Source organism: Anabrus simplex, chromosome 1 (genome assembly GCF_040414725.1).
Source record: "Anabrus simplex isolate iqAnaSimp1 chromosome 1, ASM4041472v1, whole genome shotgun sequence".
Classification (NCBI taxonomy): domain Eukaryota; kingdom Metazoa; phylum Arthropoda; class Insecta; order Orthoptera; family Tettigoniidae; genus Anabrus; species Anabrus simplex.
In genome coordinates, this window is record NC_090265.1 from 1,151,567,422 (window position 1) to 1,151,583,057 (window position 15,636).

The 15,636-nt window shown below is 38.3% G+C and overlaps 1 protein-coding gene across 1 annotated transcript in view; it reads left to right on the forward strand.

Moving 5' to 3' along the window:
- Lint-O (L(3)mbt interactor in ovarian somatic cells) overlaps window positions 1-15,410 on the forward strand; it is a 66,006-nt gene extending 50,596 nt beyond the window's left edge. The window contains exon 6 of the mRNA XM_067150732.2: window positions 15,134-15,410. Coding sequence (XP_067006833.2) covers window positions 15,134-15,280 — 147 coding nt within the window. The 3' untranslated portion in view covers window positions 15,281-15,410. The remainder of the gene's footprint in view (window positions 1-15,133) is intronic.
- Window positions 15,411-15,636: the final 226 nt, after the last annotated feature.

The following is a 15,636-nucleotide window of genomic DNA, read 5'->3' on the forward strand; positions in this document are numbered from 1 at the left end:
AAATGGTTTTCCGTGGTTTCCCATTTTCACACCAGGCAAATGCTGGGGCTGTACCTTAATTAAGGCCACGGCCACTTCCTTCCCATTCCTAGGCCTTTCCTCTCCTATCGTCGCCATAAGACCTATCTGTGTCGGTGCGACGTGAAACAAATAGAAAAAAAAAAGGTATATAATAAGGAGGTACACCCAAAAATTTACAAAGTGAAACCAGTTTTCTAAAACTATTCTCTATCTAAAAAACTGTTATATTCCAGACAGTCTTATATCTATCGATGAATGTCTACTGCTGTGGAAGGGTCGCTTGGATTGGAAAGTATTTATTCCGAAGAAGAGGCCCCATTTTGGGATGGAGTCCTTCAAGCTACATGAGGCAAGCACCGGGCATGTATGGAAAATGCTTTGGCATACCAGTAAGGAGACCTAGCTGTTAGATGAGGTTTGTGGGAAGAACATATCTCAGTTCACTAAGCCATCCAAAATTGTGTTCAAATTAGCTGAAGACCTTTTGAATAAGGGATAACTTATTGCTCTGGACAATTAGTACAGTAACCCAGAACTCTTTGATGTATTGAGTGATCTGAACACTGATGCTGTTGGAACAGTTCGTCCTAACAGGAAAGGACTTCCTAAGGATGTCCTGGGGAAGAAACTGAAAAAGGTGAGGTGGTGTTTTCTTTCAGGAACAAACTCATGGCTCTAAAATGAAGAGACAAGGGGGATGTGTGCATGTTAAGTATCATTCATGTTGTAGAAATGCGAACAGTATGGAACAGGAAAGGCGAAACAAAGGTAAAGGCAGTAGTGTGCCTTGAATATAACAATGACATTGGGGGGGGAGTTGATTTATATCCGACCAGTACTTAGTCACCTACAGCACAACAAATGAAGTGATACTATCACAAGATTTGTCACATTTTATTGGACATCACTCTGTTCATTCGTTTTGTATTATAAGCGGGCTGGGAAATTCAATCGTTTTTTTCTTTCATTTTTCCAGCCTGTGTCTTCAAATTGATTTTCTGTTGAGTATTCAAATTAGTTTGCCCAGCTATTAGGTCACACATCTCTCATCAATGAAATATTCAACTGCATATTGTGCAGAAAATATTCAGTAATTTCAGTGGACCAACCCCCGTTGAAGCTATGCCAGCCAGAGTGATTAGACAGTTCCCACCTGACCTGACAGATGGTTCTTAGGAAGGCATTTTCCTGACCTAAATCCTCCTATAAATACCAGGAAACACACCAGCAAGAGGTGTGTTGTTTACATTTCGAAGAAAGAGAGACGTGACACTCAGTATTTCTGCAATGTCTGTGATGTTGCACTGTGCCCAGCCCCATGTTTCAGAATTTATCATACCGTTCAGGACTAAGCAGTGAAGACTCAACTGTGAATGGTGTAAATAGTGTCAAAATGTGTAAGTAGTGTAAAAAGTGCAATAAATTAGGTATTGTGAAGTGAAGCTATAACAAGAATAGACTTTCAGAGAGCTAAGGCACTGAAGTCCTAAGTTATTTTAGCTGGAGGAGCTTCTATTTCAGTGAGTGAAGCTTTGAAAATCAAAATTCTCATTTGAATGTCTTTGTCATTGTATCGGTTTTCATGATTTTTAATTATTTTCATTATTAGCATTTATTATTATTATGATATAATCCACAATACATTGAATGATGTATATTGTAAGATGGCTAAAATTGTTTTGTGATCTTGCTCTGAGGCCACTTTTTAGGCAATAGGAAATGTATCAATCGTTGTGTGTTTGTGATTAGGATATCCAATATTGTTCTACGAATACAGGGTCATTTTTAGATCCCTTATTTCCCTTTTCCTCTACTTGCGCTATTTCAATAACGCTGGAATGGTCATAGGTTTTTCCTGAGATGCAGTATAAAGTGAAAAAAAAAAAGTGTAAAATGCTTTTTGAATAGCGAGGGGTTCTGACAGTATTAAGACAGAATTTCTGAAGCGTCTAATGAAGACAGTGTGAAGTAGTTGACCTCATTCTTTAGTGATATCTATAACTTTGGTTTTCAATTTATTTTATATTCACTGACACGGACAGGTCTTATGGCTAGAGTGGAATTGTGAAGGATGTTTTTGTTCTCGCATATCAGAAAATTAAAATTGCACCACTTATCACACTTTCAATGGCATTGTGCAACATTAGTCATTTTTATGCTCCTATGACCTTAAATAAGAGTTATAATTCACCACAGAGTAAAAAAACTGCTAACCACCTGGGCGAGATTCAGAGAAACTTGAGTTCCCTGCTTAAGGGGTTAACAGATCTGTCTTGCATAGGTACTTTTTCCAGCAAAGTGAATAAGTAACTCTCTGCAGTATAGCTTAAGTTGCATGTGTGCCCTACATGGTGGTAAACAATAATTGACAGTATTGTCTTGTATGTTCCCTATTGAAGTTTTGTTCTTCCCTTCCCTTTATTCTTCAAAGCAAAGCATTCTTCATACAAGCCTTGAAGGCCCTTGGAGGGGTAGAAGATGAAGGCCTCCATCGTTCATATCCTCTGCATCTGTGGGATAGAGTAATTAGCCCTATGCCTGGTTGCATTTGCTCCCAGCAGTTAACCTGATATTCATTTTTGGTGTAGGTTGAGAATTAAAATTTAAAAAATCAGAAAAAAGTGTTATGAAGTACAATCGAGGAAACTTAAAGAATATACCATAATTAACCAGGTTGAGGCAGATGTGAATAGCGAATTGAGAGTTATTCCCAATGTCTTGTGCCGTGAAGGAGAAATTGAGAAACCAAATTCTGCTGTGGAATCTGTTAAAAAATTATTTCCTGAAAACAGGCTGTATGAAAAAAAAGATAGGGTTGACAAATGAAATCCTCAAAATGTTGGAGAAAAGGAAGACAGTCAAAATTAACCCTAGTGAATATGAAAATGTCAACAAGAAGATAAAAAATGAGATATAGAAAGCAAAGGAAGAAGGAAGTATTCTGAGATCGAAGCTCCACGTTGAAGTTTCAACGTTCATCGGAATGTTTGAGAGGGAAAGTATAGAACAAGACCAGTCAGTAGATTGGTAGAAAACAGAGGGAAAGACATTGTGGACCCAGGAGAAATCGAACATGTATAGTTAGGAATGTGTACAATAGATGTTTAGGATAATCCACTGGAACTCCCACAGATAAACTGTGACAAAGGAGCAAGCATTTTGTTGGAAGAAGTACAAGCTCCAATAAGGACAATGAAATATGATACAGCTCCAAGGGTCCTGACAGTATTAAGACAGAATTTCTGAAGCTTCTAATGAAGACAGTGTGAAGTAGTTAAAGAATGAAGCTAACAATATCTACAACTTTGGTTTTCAATTTAATATTGCACCGACACAGACAGTGGTTTTCAATTTATTTTATATTGCACTGGTCTTATAGCAACGAGGGTTAGGACTTGGAGAGAAGTGACCATGGCCTTAATTAAGGTACAGCCCCAGCATTTGCCGGTGTGAAAATGGAAAAATATGGAAAGCACCTTCAGGGCTCCTGACATTGATGTATAAAAACCACTATCTCCTGAATAGAAGCTCACAGCTATGTAACCAAAACTGTGTACCCAACTTGCTCAGTGAGGTGCCACCTCTTTTCCAGTCTAGTTGCTAGTTGTGCATGTCTCTGGTATTGAACCCAGCTGGTGAAGACCGTTGGACACTTTGGCGACCATGAATTATTTCTCAAGGACTCTGTTACCATAAATGTTTTGGCACAGAAAACAACAACTATTTATGGAATAAACAGGAGCATGAGTTGCTATGGTGAGTGTCATCACCTGTTTGGAGAACTGAAGGAATGCAGTGATAGATTTGCTATTTATGTAGGAATGGGTCTAGAAACATTTTGTATTCTGAACAAGATAAAGCATAATGTGCTGAAGCTGAGGTGACTCTTCCATAGCTAGTATGAAACACAGAACACTTTTCCTGAATGCTACATATTAACATCAGCCTTCTGATTACAATGAATTCTGTTCAGCAAGTGTGAACAGCACAAGAATACCCTAAATATTCCTACTAGCAGGTATATGACAAGAACCTGCTCGACCGGGCGAGTTGGCCGTGCGCGTAGAGGCGCGCGGCTGTGAGCTTGCATCCGGGAGATAGTAGGTTCGAATCCCACTATTGGCAGCCCTGAAGATGGTTTTCCGTGGTTTCCCATTTTCACACCAGGCAAATGCTGGGGCTGTACCTTAATTAAGGCCACGGCTGCTTCCTTCCAACTCCTAGGCCTTTCCTCTCCCATCGTCGCCATAAGACCTATCTGTGTCGGTGCGACGTAAAGCCCCTAGCAAAAAAAAACAAAAGAAAAGAACCTGCTCGGAGAAATCTACTTCAGCATTCACTGTGAGTTGTATAAACTTACACATGCGCTGAATCCTGCTTACAGGCTGCAGCTTGTCCACGCTGGTAGCCAGCAAGCAGGTAACCCACTTCCACTCTGCACGTAACCTAAGACTGGATGGTGAGAACATGTGGAGGCAGTGTTTTGTATACTGTTTCTGTTAACATTCAATATATATTTTGAGTACATCTTCAGGGAAGCTTTGGAAGATGTGGAGATGGGAATCTTCTTGAAAGGTAAATGCATTAACTTCAGCTATACAAATTACAGTGATTTTTGCAGATAATCAGGACAGCTCTTTGTTGGCAGAGTGATGCAGGTTGGCCTCAGATATGGTCTTGACATCATCATAAACAAAACAGTTAATAACTGCCAAAGGCAAGCATTTATACAAGTGGAGTCACATGCTTCCCCTAGTGCACCGTCAATGCATTGTCCTACATAAAGAGGCTTTCAGTGGTGTCGCAATGGCGCACTAGCCGCCAGAGTCTTGGCAAGGTGTAGCAATCCAACTGATGAGCCCACTGCTACACTGGGGCGAAACGCTGGTAATTTCACGATTGAAAAAGTCTAAAGAGCTTAATGTTTTTAACAGTTTCAATCAATGAAATTAAATTATGGTTTCCTTCTAGGAACCTTATTTTTTGAAAACAGTTAATTTTCATCTGTAAAAACAATATCCCTACATGTCATCTAATGATGGATCAGAATCCCATTAAACTTGTACAGAAATATACATACCACAGCATCACTATAAATGACAGACCTCTTCAAAAACTGTAAGATAACAGAGAACACAAAGGTGAGACTTCTTCACTGTTTTCAATCAATCAATCAATCAATACTGATCTGCATTTAGGGCAGTCGCCCAGGTGGCAGATTCCCTATCTGTCGTTTTCCTAGACTTGGGTCCCGGGTTCAATTCCCGGCAGGGTCGGGAATTTTAACCATAATAGGTTAATTTTCGCAGGCACGGGGGCTGGTTGTACTGTATGTGTCGTCTTCATCATCATTTCATCCTCATCACAACGCGCAGGTTGCCTACGAACGTCAATTCTAAAAAGACCTGCACCTGGCGAGCTGAACATGTCCTCGGACACTCCTGGCACCAAAAACCGTACGCCATTTCATTTACAATCCTCTTCCATCTTTTTCAATCTTGAGCCTGCTCTTCCCAGTTATCAATTTGGAGGCTCCGGCATACCTTGTTGATCTCCTTCCAGGTGCTTCGGGGTCTTCCTGAAGGTCTTTTCCCATTAAGAGATCCCTTGTATACTGGTGCTCTGTTATCCTGCATCCTCCGTACATGTCCAGCCTAGTGCAGTCTGTTAGATTCTATCACACCCATTATGGAGTGTTGTTGAGAGAGGGTGTAAATCTCATAATTAGATCTTTTCTGCCAGCTTTGAGAAATAGGATCGAACCATGGGCCAAATATTTCTCTATAAACTTTATTCTCAAAGACTTGCAACTGCTGCTGCTCTTTCTTGGTTATACTCCATGTCTCAGAACCATACAGAAGTACTAGTAGAATGATTGTATTGTGGAATATCATTTTTGCATTCCTTGTTAAAAACTTAGAGCCTAATATAGAGCTACTAGAATAAAATGCCTTATTTGCATTCTTAATTCTAGCTTGGTGTTCCTGTTGCCTTCGGTTTTGCTCATCGATTCATACACCAAGAAATGTAAACTCCTCTACCCTTTTAAATATATATTTCCCTATCTTCAAAGGCAGTCTGTCAATCTCCTCACGATTCAGTCTCTGTTCAGCCATGTAATGTGTCTTTTTATCATTTAGCCGTAAGCCAATTTTTGCTGCCATTCCCTCTAGTTCCACAAATAACTGCCTAATTTCTAATTCATTGCGGCCAATAAGAACAATATCATCTGCATATGCAAGGACTTTGTTGTCTAACCAATATGATGCCAGCAGGTACAAGAGGTAATTTTCTGATAATCTTCTCCAGTGCAATACTGAATAGAAGAGGAGATAGTGCATCCCCTTGTCTCAGACCAGTTTTATTCGTGAAAGAACTTGATTTTCTGCCCTTGAGTAAAACACAGCTAACATTACCATCCATACACAGTTTGCACATGGTAATTAATTTTATGGAAAAGCCAAACTCCATCATGATGTTCCACAGCCCTTTTCTATGGATTGAATCATATGCCTTGAAGAAATCTATAAAGAGATAATGAACCTCCTTGTGTTCCCACACCTTATGATTAATAATCTTAATTGCAAATATGTTGTCTGTAGTGGATCTGTTGCTACTAAAACCGTTCTGATAGTCGCCAATAACATTTTCAGCAAATGGTTTTAAACACTGTAAAAGAATAAAAGACACAATTTTGTAGGCCTGTTTACAAGGGATATGCCATGATAATTTTGAAGTTCTTCCTTATTCCCTCCTTTATGAACTGGGACAGTAAGTGATTACTGCCATTCTTTTGGAATAACTTCATCTTGCCATATCCTTAGAATGATCTTATATATCTATTTATGTTATCTTTCTCTACTGTATTTAGTAAGCTCAGCAGGAATGTTGTTGCGACCTGCGCGTCGTGATGAGGATGAAATGATGATGAAGAAGACACACCCAGTCCCCGTGCCAACGAAATTAACCAATGATGGTTAAAATTCCCGACCCTGCTGGGAATTGAACCCGAAACCCCTGTGACCAAAGGCCAGCACGCTAACCATTTAGCCATGGAGCCAGACACTCTGTACAAAGTGATCTTGATCATTGAATAATTTTTTGTGACAAAGTCTGACAAAATATCACTTGGCACCATTCCTCATTCCATATCCAAGTACACTCTTTGTTTATCCTTCTTTCTTGTCCTGTTTGTACATTAATATTTCTGAGGAAAACCACTCTTTTACCTTGTATGTCAATTTCTGCACTCTCAGTCTATGAACCATACTTGTAGATTATGCTTTTACTGCCTAATTCAAGTCTTAGTCTTACTTTTGTTATTCTATCATCTGTATGTTAAACTGCTCCAACATATTCATCACAGATCTGTAGTAAATTGATAACTTAGGAATAAAAAAAAACATTGCTTTTAATTTATCACAAACAAGTGAAACTTTTAACTGATGAAATTTATAGTAATAATCTATTCAAAGATGAGTTTTAAATGTAGATGGGTTCTTGATACTGTTGATACTCTTGATACTCTCGATGTATCAATAAAGTGGTCACAAGGAGCACTTATCTCAACTCATAAGTTCCAAAATAGCAGGTATAGCAAGAAATTGGGCTTGTTTATTGCTCCCTACGAATTTATGCAAATGTTCTGGTGCCAGTAGGCCTATGTCTGAAGTATAAATTTCTTTAAATGTCATGTAGCACAGCAATAAAAATGCTGAATTGTAGCTTGAGGAAGATGTTTTTGAATATGGTATTGTACTAATTTTAGCTTTATTTATTTTCAATTTGGTTGGCTATGGAAAAAAAACAGACGTACTAGCACCAGAACATCTGCAGAAATTTGGAGGGAGCAATAAACAAACCCAGTTTCTTGTTATATCTGCTACTTGCTGTTTTGAAATTTATGAGTTGTAATAAGTGCTTCTTGTGACCACTTTAAACCTACAAAAATAATCTACTTCTGAATGTGACCGGGCGAGTTGGCCGTGCTGTTAGGGGCCCATAACTGTGAGCTTGCATCCGGGAGATAGTGAGTTCGAATCCCACTGTCGGCAGCCCTGAAGATGGTTTTCCGTGGTTTCTCATTTTCACACCAGGCATATTCTGCTGCTGTACTTTAATTAAGGCCACGGCTGCTTCCTTCCAACTACTAGCCCTTTCCTATCCCATCGCCGCTATAAGACCTATCTGTGTCAGTGCGACGGTAAAGCCAATAGCAAAAGTTCTGAGTGTAAACAATAATAATAATAATGCTATTTGCTTTACGTCCCTCTGAGTGTAAACAGAAAGAGAGACTTTCAGTAAACAAATCCTGTAGCCTATTTAAACTACCAAATTACATGCCATTGTAAAGTTGTCAGCACCTTTAGCATGAAATCTGATTTTGATTTTAGTAATCTAAAAATTTCAAGTAAGTTGTTATGTTAAAGTGGCAGAAGCCAGTGCATTTTGTAATCTGCAATTTTTGGATAATATGAATGAAGTGTGTAACTATTTCAAATTGGATGTTGTCAATGATAACTGCCATTTGTCACATTTGTAAAAAGAGCTTCTCGCAAGGAGGAAATCTCACAACACTAGCAACGTGAAGTAGCATGTCACCTCTGTGTTTTTACTGAACATGAACAACCCTAAAAAAAAAATTCAAAACAGTGAAACTGTAACAAGTGAAGAAATGGCAGTGGAAGAACCTGTGCCCAATCATTCCATTTGGAAGTCATTGTCCTTGTTATCATCAGTATCATCTCACATATTTTCTGGATGGTAAATCTAAATTTTAAAGTGGAATATAATCAGTTAAAGGTAATTGCCAGGAATAACTTGCATGTTATGCAAAGATGACCAGCCATTTAGCATTGTAGAAGATAACGGATTTAAGCAATTGATTCAGCGTCTTGAACGTACAGATACAGGGATTTTCCGTATAAAACCTGACTGCTCATGTGCGGCTGAGCCAAGGTCGACCGACTGGCTGGCTCCCCCCCCCACTCCTGCAATCCACCTGGTTGTTTGGCGGCTTCCTGTCCTTCACTTCCCATACTGTAGTCAGTAGTCCACATTCGTTTGCAAAAATGGGAGCAATGTATTTTTGTATATAAATGTTGTTATAAATATGAATCAGCTTGTTGCACTCATGTCAAGTTTATCAGAAGGTTTCCAAGGCAATTACCTCCTTCCTGAACTTCAGTTCATCATCTTTGGGACTACTGGTTTAGAGCTAAATTAGAAACACACCTGAAGACATACAGTATTTACAAAAGGAAAATTAGTCAAAATTGGCGCATAATTTCAATGTTTGCCACGAAGGTTTCTACTGAAATTAGTACAGCAAGTTGGGGTTTGAGTTACTATGCACATACATTAACAACATTTTTCTTCTCATCGAAGGGCTCCTTTATACTGTAGTTGAAGTTTGGTAGGAATCTAGTGTTATCTTTCGATAATGTGTAGTTAGGAGTCTGCACTGTTCGCCTTGGGCTTGCTTTGCAGGTGCTGTCTGTTGGCTGAGTCTGAACCCTGTCCAAATAGAAACTAAAGTCCACAAGAACTTAAATAAACAGCATTAATTTCATATATATGCATTCTACCAACCATAGATATTCATCAAATTACAGTGCAGTGTTAATGACAATAACAAATTGCTCTTAGAGAAGGAGGAAGACATCACTCAGTAACACTTTTCATTAGTGCGTGTTATTCTTCATAGATTGGAATGTTTTTTTTTGTTGTTGTTGTTTTTGCTAGTTGCTTTACGTTGCACCAACACAGATAGGTCTTATGGCGACTATGGGACAGGGAAGGACTAGGAGTGGGAAGGAAGCGGCCGTGGCCTTAATTAAGGTACAGCCCCAGCATTTGCCTGGTAAAATGGGATACCACGGAAAACCATTTTCAGGGCTGCCGACAGCGAGTTTCGAACCTACTATCTCGCGAATACTGGATACTGGCCGCACTTCAGCGACTGCAGCTATCGAGCTCGGTGATTGGAATGTTACCATGCTTTCTTAAGTGTCACCAAACATTTTACCAATGTTGAATATAATTTAAACAATTTTCAATCACCTAATGTTTTATTGTCTTGTGTCAGTTTTTGTATTGCACCCTTTTTAGCACGTGATAAGCTAAGTTTATGTAATCATAGATTAGCATTAAAAAGTGGAAATCATCTCTTAAAACCAAAGTTGAGTTTAACGCCAATACAGAACCACACAATGAAATTTATAAATTGTTCTCAAATTTTCTTCAATTGGAGGAATAACAAGTATTTATCATATGTGATCATTTGTTACTCAGACCAGTTTTGTAATGCCAAGGGACCATCCCATGTTTCTCGGACATTGGCCAACAGTCAATTTAATATAAATCCTTTGATCTAATTACCTTTCTGAACAACTTGGGTCTGAGGTGCAGAGATATTTTCTTGTCATATACCAATGACTTGGTGCCATTTCATCCAAGCAGAGTTGAAACGTGATTGAACTTCTTAAACTGAACTGATATGTAACCGTAGGTACTTGAAAGTGTTGATTTTGTCCAACAAGACTCCATAAATCTCTATTAAACCATCAGTTTGCTCATGACATTTAAGTTTTCCTAACCTTCAGCCTCACTCAATTTCAGTCTTGACGTCGATTTTTGAACATGTTGTATCAGATCACATTGAATTTTACTGGTTGTCATTCTATCGTCATCATATGGTAATGTGGATTAGGTGGTATGTTAAATTCTCTGTTCACAGTGACCCTGTTTAAACCAAAATGTATTGGAGATGATACTGATCTCTAATAGACCCTGGCACAGATGGGCAAACTATCTGAGCATCCATCGTAACTTCATAAGTGTTATAGTTCGTTTTTTTTTAGGAAATTCCACCTTTACAATACCAATTAATTTATTCCTTTCAGAATAACATAATGAATAATGGTACATGTTTAGTATTTGTTAAAAGACATCTTTAGCCATCAAAATACAAAAAATGAAAACAATGATATATTTAATTTTAAAAAACCCACTAGATATTACTTAAGTGTCTAATCCTGTCTGTGAACTGTGGTCAGAAACTGTCACTGTTGAAAGCATATGATCATAGTAACACACATGCATATTGAGTTAAAATCTATGGACTCTAGTCAAAATCACCAATATTAAAAAACATATCCAATAGTCGTTTTGCTCATTGCTGAGCATCGAGACCTCATAACTCTATCATTTCTGCGTTGCAGCCTTGACAAGATGTCTCCATCCAGAGTGGTTTTCAGCTTTTCTTAACATGATCTGAAGAGGTAGGCCAGTGATCTTCGCCTGATCTAACTGTCTACTTGCTGTTCTTCCTTGTGGTCTACTGCCTTCAACTTTGCCTTGCAAAATGGTATTTCCCAAGTTCTCTCCCACTCTTCTGAAAACGTGGCCAAGGAACTAGAGGTAACACTCACTCACATGGGAAGATTTCTTTTTATTTAATTTTTTTATTTTAAAATGCTATTTGTTTGGGGCATTGGCCTAGAAAGATCTTTTGCCCTACTTGCACCATATGTGAGGAACCTGCATGTATTTTGTAAATGGCGGAAGTGTCAGGTGTTGAATGTGAGGAAAGGAACATTAAAGACGACACAAACACCCAGTCCCCAAGCCAGGAATATTAATCATTTACAATTAAAAACCCCTAACCCGGCTGGGAATCGAACCCGGGACCACCAGGTGACAGGCGGATGCGTTGCCCCCTACACCGTGGGGCCGGACCACATGGGAAGATAGACTTTTCTTGATGCTCAGTTCATTCAGAATAGAAACATTGGTTCTTCTTTCCGTCCAGGGTACACGCAGCATTCTCTGCCAACACCACATGTCAAAGGCATCAATTCAACTTTTGCCTCTAGCATTCACGGTCCAGGTCTTACAGCCATACAAAAAGACTGAGAACACTAGTGATTCCACCAAGCGTATCTTTGTAGCTTTTGATATTGCCTGCTTCTGCCAGGGTCTTGAAGTGATTCCATTGCAGCACTATGTAGAACAATCCGTCTTTTGATCTCTATTTCACAGCTTTCCGTGTCGTTGATGACATTCATTGATGACTGACCCAAGGTATACACATTCCTTTACTATCTCCAAGTCCTTTAGATATCCTGTTAGTTGGATTTGACTTTGCCAATTAACTACCATTAGTTTGGTCTTTCTCATGTTTATCTCTAGACCATAGTGAAAGCTGAGTTTCTTCACTCTTGTAAACAAGTCAGTGAGTTCCTCTTCACTTCCATCTAGAAGGGAAGTTGTCATCTGCAAATGGCAGGTTACTCATTTTTCTGCCACCAGTCGAGATTCCACCATTTCAGAGCTCTCTTGAAGACACGCTCTGCATAGAGATGTAGAGTTGAGGTGATAATATACAACCTTGCCTTACTCCATTTGTCACATTGAAGACGTCCAAGAGATCACCATCCACTTTTATGGTTGCTGCATATACATTTTAATTAATACACACATACGTATAATCAGGTGAGTTGGCCATGCAGTTAGGGGTTTGCTGCTGTGAGCTTGCATCCGGGAGATAGTGGGTTCGAATCCCACTGTCGGCAGCCCTGAAGATGGTTTTCCGTGTTTTCCCATTTTCACACCAGACAAATGCTGGGGCTGTACGCTAATTAAGGCCATGGCCGCTTCCTTCCCACTCCTAGCCCTTTCCTATCCCATCGTCGCCATAAGACCTATCTGTGTCGGTGCGACGTAAAGCCACTAGCAAAAAAGAAAAAGAACACATACATATAAGAATACACATCTTTGGTGTTTCTAAATTTAAAATGTTTGTTAACACTGCAACAAGTATGCACAATCTACATACTTCCACTTTTATCCTCCCCTCAGTCTCCTCATTCCTTCCCCTACATGCTTGCTATTCCAAGCAGGCGATCAGCTGTTCACAGTTCAACACAAGACCGTACATAGGTTGACCAGCTAGTGTAAGACTGCTGAGGAAGTGAGTTCTCAAGATACATATCATTTCACCTAGAATAGCGTTTTTTTGAATCCCTTTAAATAAATGTGTCTACTTCTTTTACAGACTTCTTCCATTTTAATGAAACCAAGCCCAGCATTTCAGTTTGTAAAAATTTTGAGAGAAATTCCCCCCAAGAATAGTCCAATTCAGTCAGCTTTATCTACCAAAAATTACATCCCTTCAGCATAGTGTTGGGCTTATATTTTAAACTTGCTACTTCAACAGCTGCTAAAAAAAAACCACTTTGAGATTTTAAGAAAAACAAGCATATAATTACATATGTTATTTCACATAACAGTAAGGCCTTCTTCAAAGATCTGCAAAAACTATAGAATATAAAATAATTTTTAATTTAGAAACACCAAAAAAGTGTATTCTTATATGTGTATTAATGAAAATATGTGTTTTTTAATATTGGTGATTCTGACTAGTCCGTAGATTTTAACTCAATTTGCATGTGTGTTACTATGATTAGAGCCCTGCACAGATGCGGATATCTGTGGAGTTAGTCTTGGCGGGTGCAAACTGTACAGCAGTGTGGATAATTTTGCTGATCACTTCTAAATAATGAAGGTTATTGATTTTCACTCTGGTATGCTCTTATTTTTGCTTGTGGTTAGGTGACCCTTGACATTCATATGAAAGAATGGTGATATATAAGGAACCTTAAGACCATAAAGCCATAAATTTGACCTGAGTCTAATGGGCTCCTTCCCGCAATTAGTGGAAGGAAGAAACAAAGGTTCCAAAAGAGAACCAGTCAATATGTAGGTAGTTGTCGCGAAAGGAAATCCCTCATAAACCTGTGATTTTAGGGGTCTGGTGCCAGGTATCAGACCAACTGTATTATGTTAACATCTATCTGTTTCAATACCATCGGTGTAATATAGTTAAATAACTACAATATCCGTGGATAACCAATTGCGGATGCAGACACGGGTGTGGATGAAGGAAGTGCAGATGCAGAGGTGACGTGGTTAATAATTTGTATATTCGTGCAGGGCTCTAACTATGATCATGTGCTTTCAACAGTGACAGTTTCTGACTAGAATTCACAGACAGGATTAGACACTTAAGTAACATCTAGTGTTTTTTTAAAATGAAATATATCCTTGTTTTCATTTTTTATATTTTGATGGTTGAAGATGTCTTTTAACAAAGACAACACATGTACCATGATTAATTGATGTTATTCTAAAAATAATACATTAATTGGTATTGTAATAGTAGAATTTCCTCAGAGAACCATAACACTTGTTAAGGTTGACAATAGGGGCTACAAAATGAATTTAATTTCTAGTCTAGTAATTTCATAGTACAAAAATTGTATCCAGCAGATGTAGGCTTCAGAAATATGGTGATGTCTGAGGGACAACCAGACAAGGTAGTAAGCTACCGGGTCAAATACCACCTCGAGTTCAAGGGGTGCTGTACGAGCTGTCTTCTTATCAATATGTTTGCTCTTAAGTTGGCATACTGCTTATATGGCGTCAGTTGTTTGGCAGTTCTTCACATATCCATGTTAGTTTGATGATCTGGAAACTGTATTTCTGAGATGTATGATGAAGTAATCAGATATACTGATGGTATAATTTGAACAGTCACTAATGCCACCTTTACTTTTTAATGTTAGAAATTTCCATTCTGCTGGTGAGAAACAGAGATCTGTGGAGACCTGTGTCTGCAGTTTCATTTCCATCATCTTGTAGGTTGATTCCTTTGTCTTCATTTTTTTTGTTTCTGTTTATCAGAGATGTTTTCATTTCTGACTTTTTATCAAGGCACTTGAAATTGTATAAATTTTGTGGTATTAGTTGCATCTCATTGGTTGACCACAGAATGTTTCCAGTTCCAAATTTTTTAATAATTAGTAACTGAACTATTTATATACTTCCTAGATCAGTATGTTTTGTGAAAAAGAATATAGCTACTGGAACTTTTATCACAAGATATACTGATGTGTTTATTTATTTTGTATTTATTAATTGCAGGTCTTCCAGAGAGAATATTCTATTATTCTTTTGCTGAAACGTTTAAACTAAGTTATGTAATTCTAGGACATTAAAACTCATAAACTGTGGAAATTAAAAATGCTAAATACATTCTTCATGTTTGCAGTGTATTGATGGAGATGCACTTCTTCTGTTGAGACGGCAAGATGTATTACATGGAATGGGTCTCAAATTAGGACCAGCATTGAAAGTTTATCGTCACGTGCAGCGATTGCAGATACGCCGAAGTGAAGCACACCTTTTCTGGGCATAGTATCTAGTGTTTGCCAAATACTGAATTATTTATTTGTACATTATGTACGTATTCCATTTTTGTAAGTTATGTATATATTGATTTTTATCAATCTGTATATAATGTTAACCCATGTGATATATTTGAATGAAACCCTTTCTTTTAATTTTGCAGTATTTTTTCACTACTCAAGTATTATACCTGCCATCAATCTACCAGCCTCCACTATCCTATGACTCCTTTCAGTGAGAATGATTTGACTCCCTAGATCAGTATCTCCTGCCTTTCTCGTTTCAGGGAACCCTAGAAATATTTAACTAAATCTTGGGGAATCCTGACAGCCTGATACATATTTAAACTAGGAAAAAATATAAACT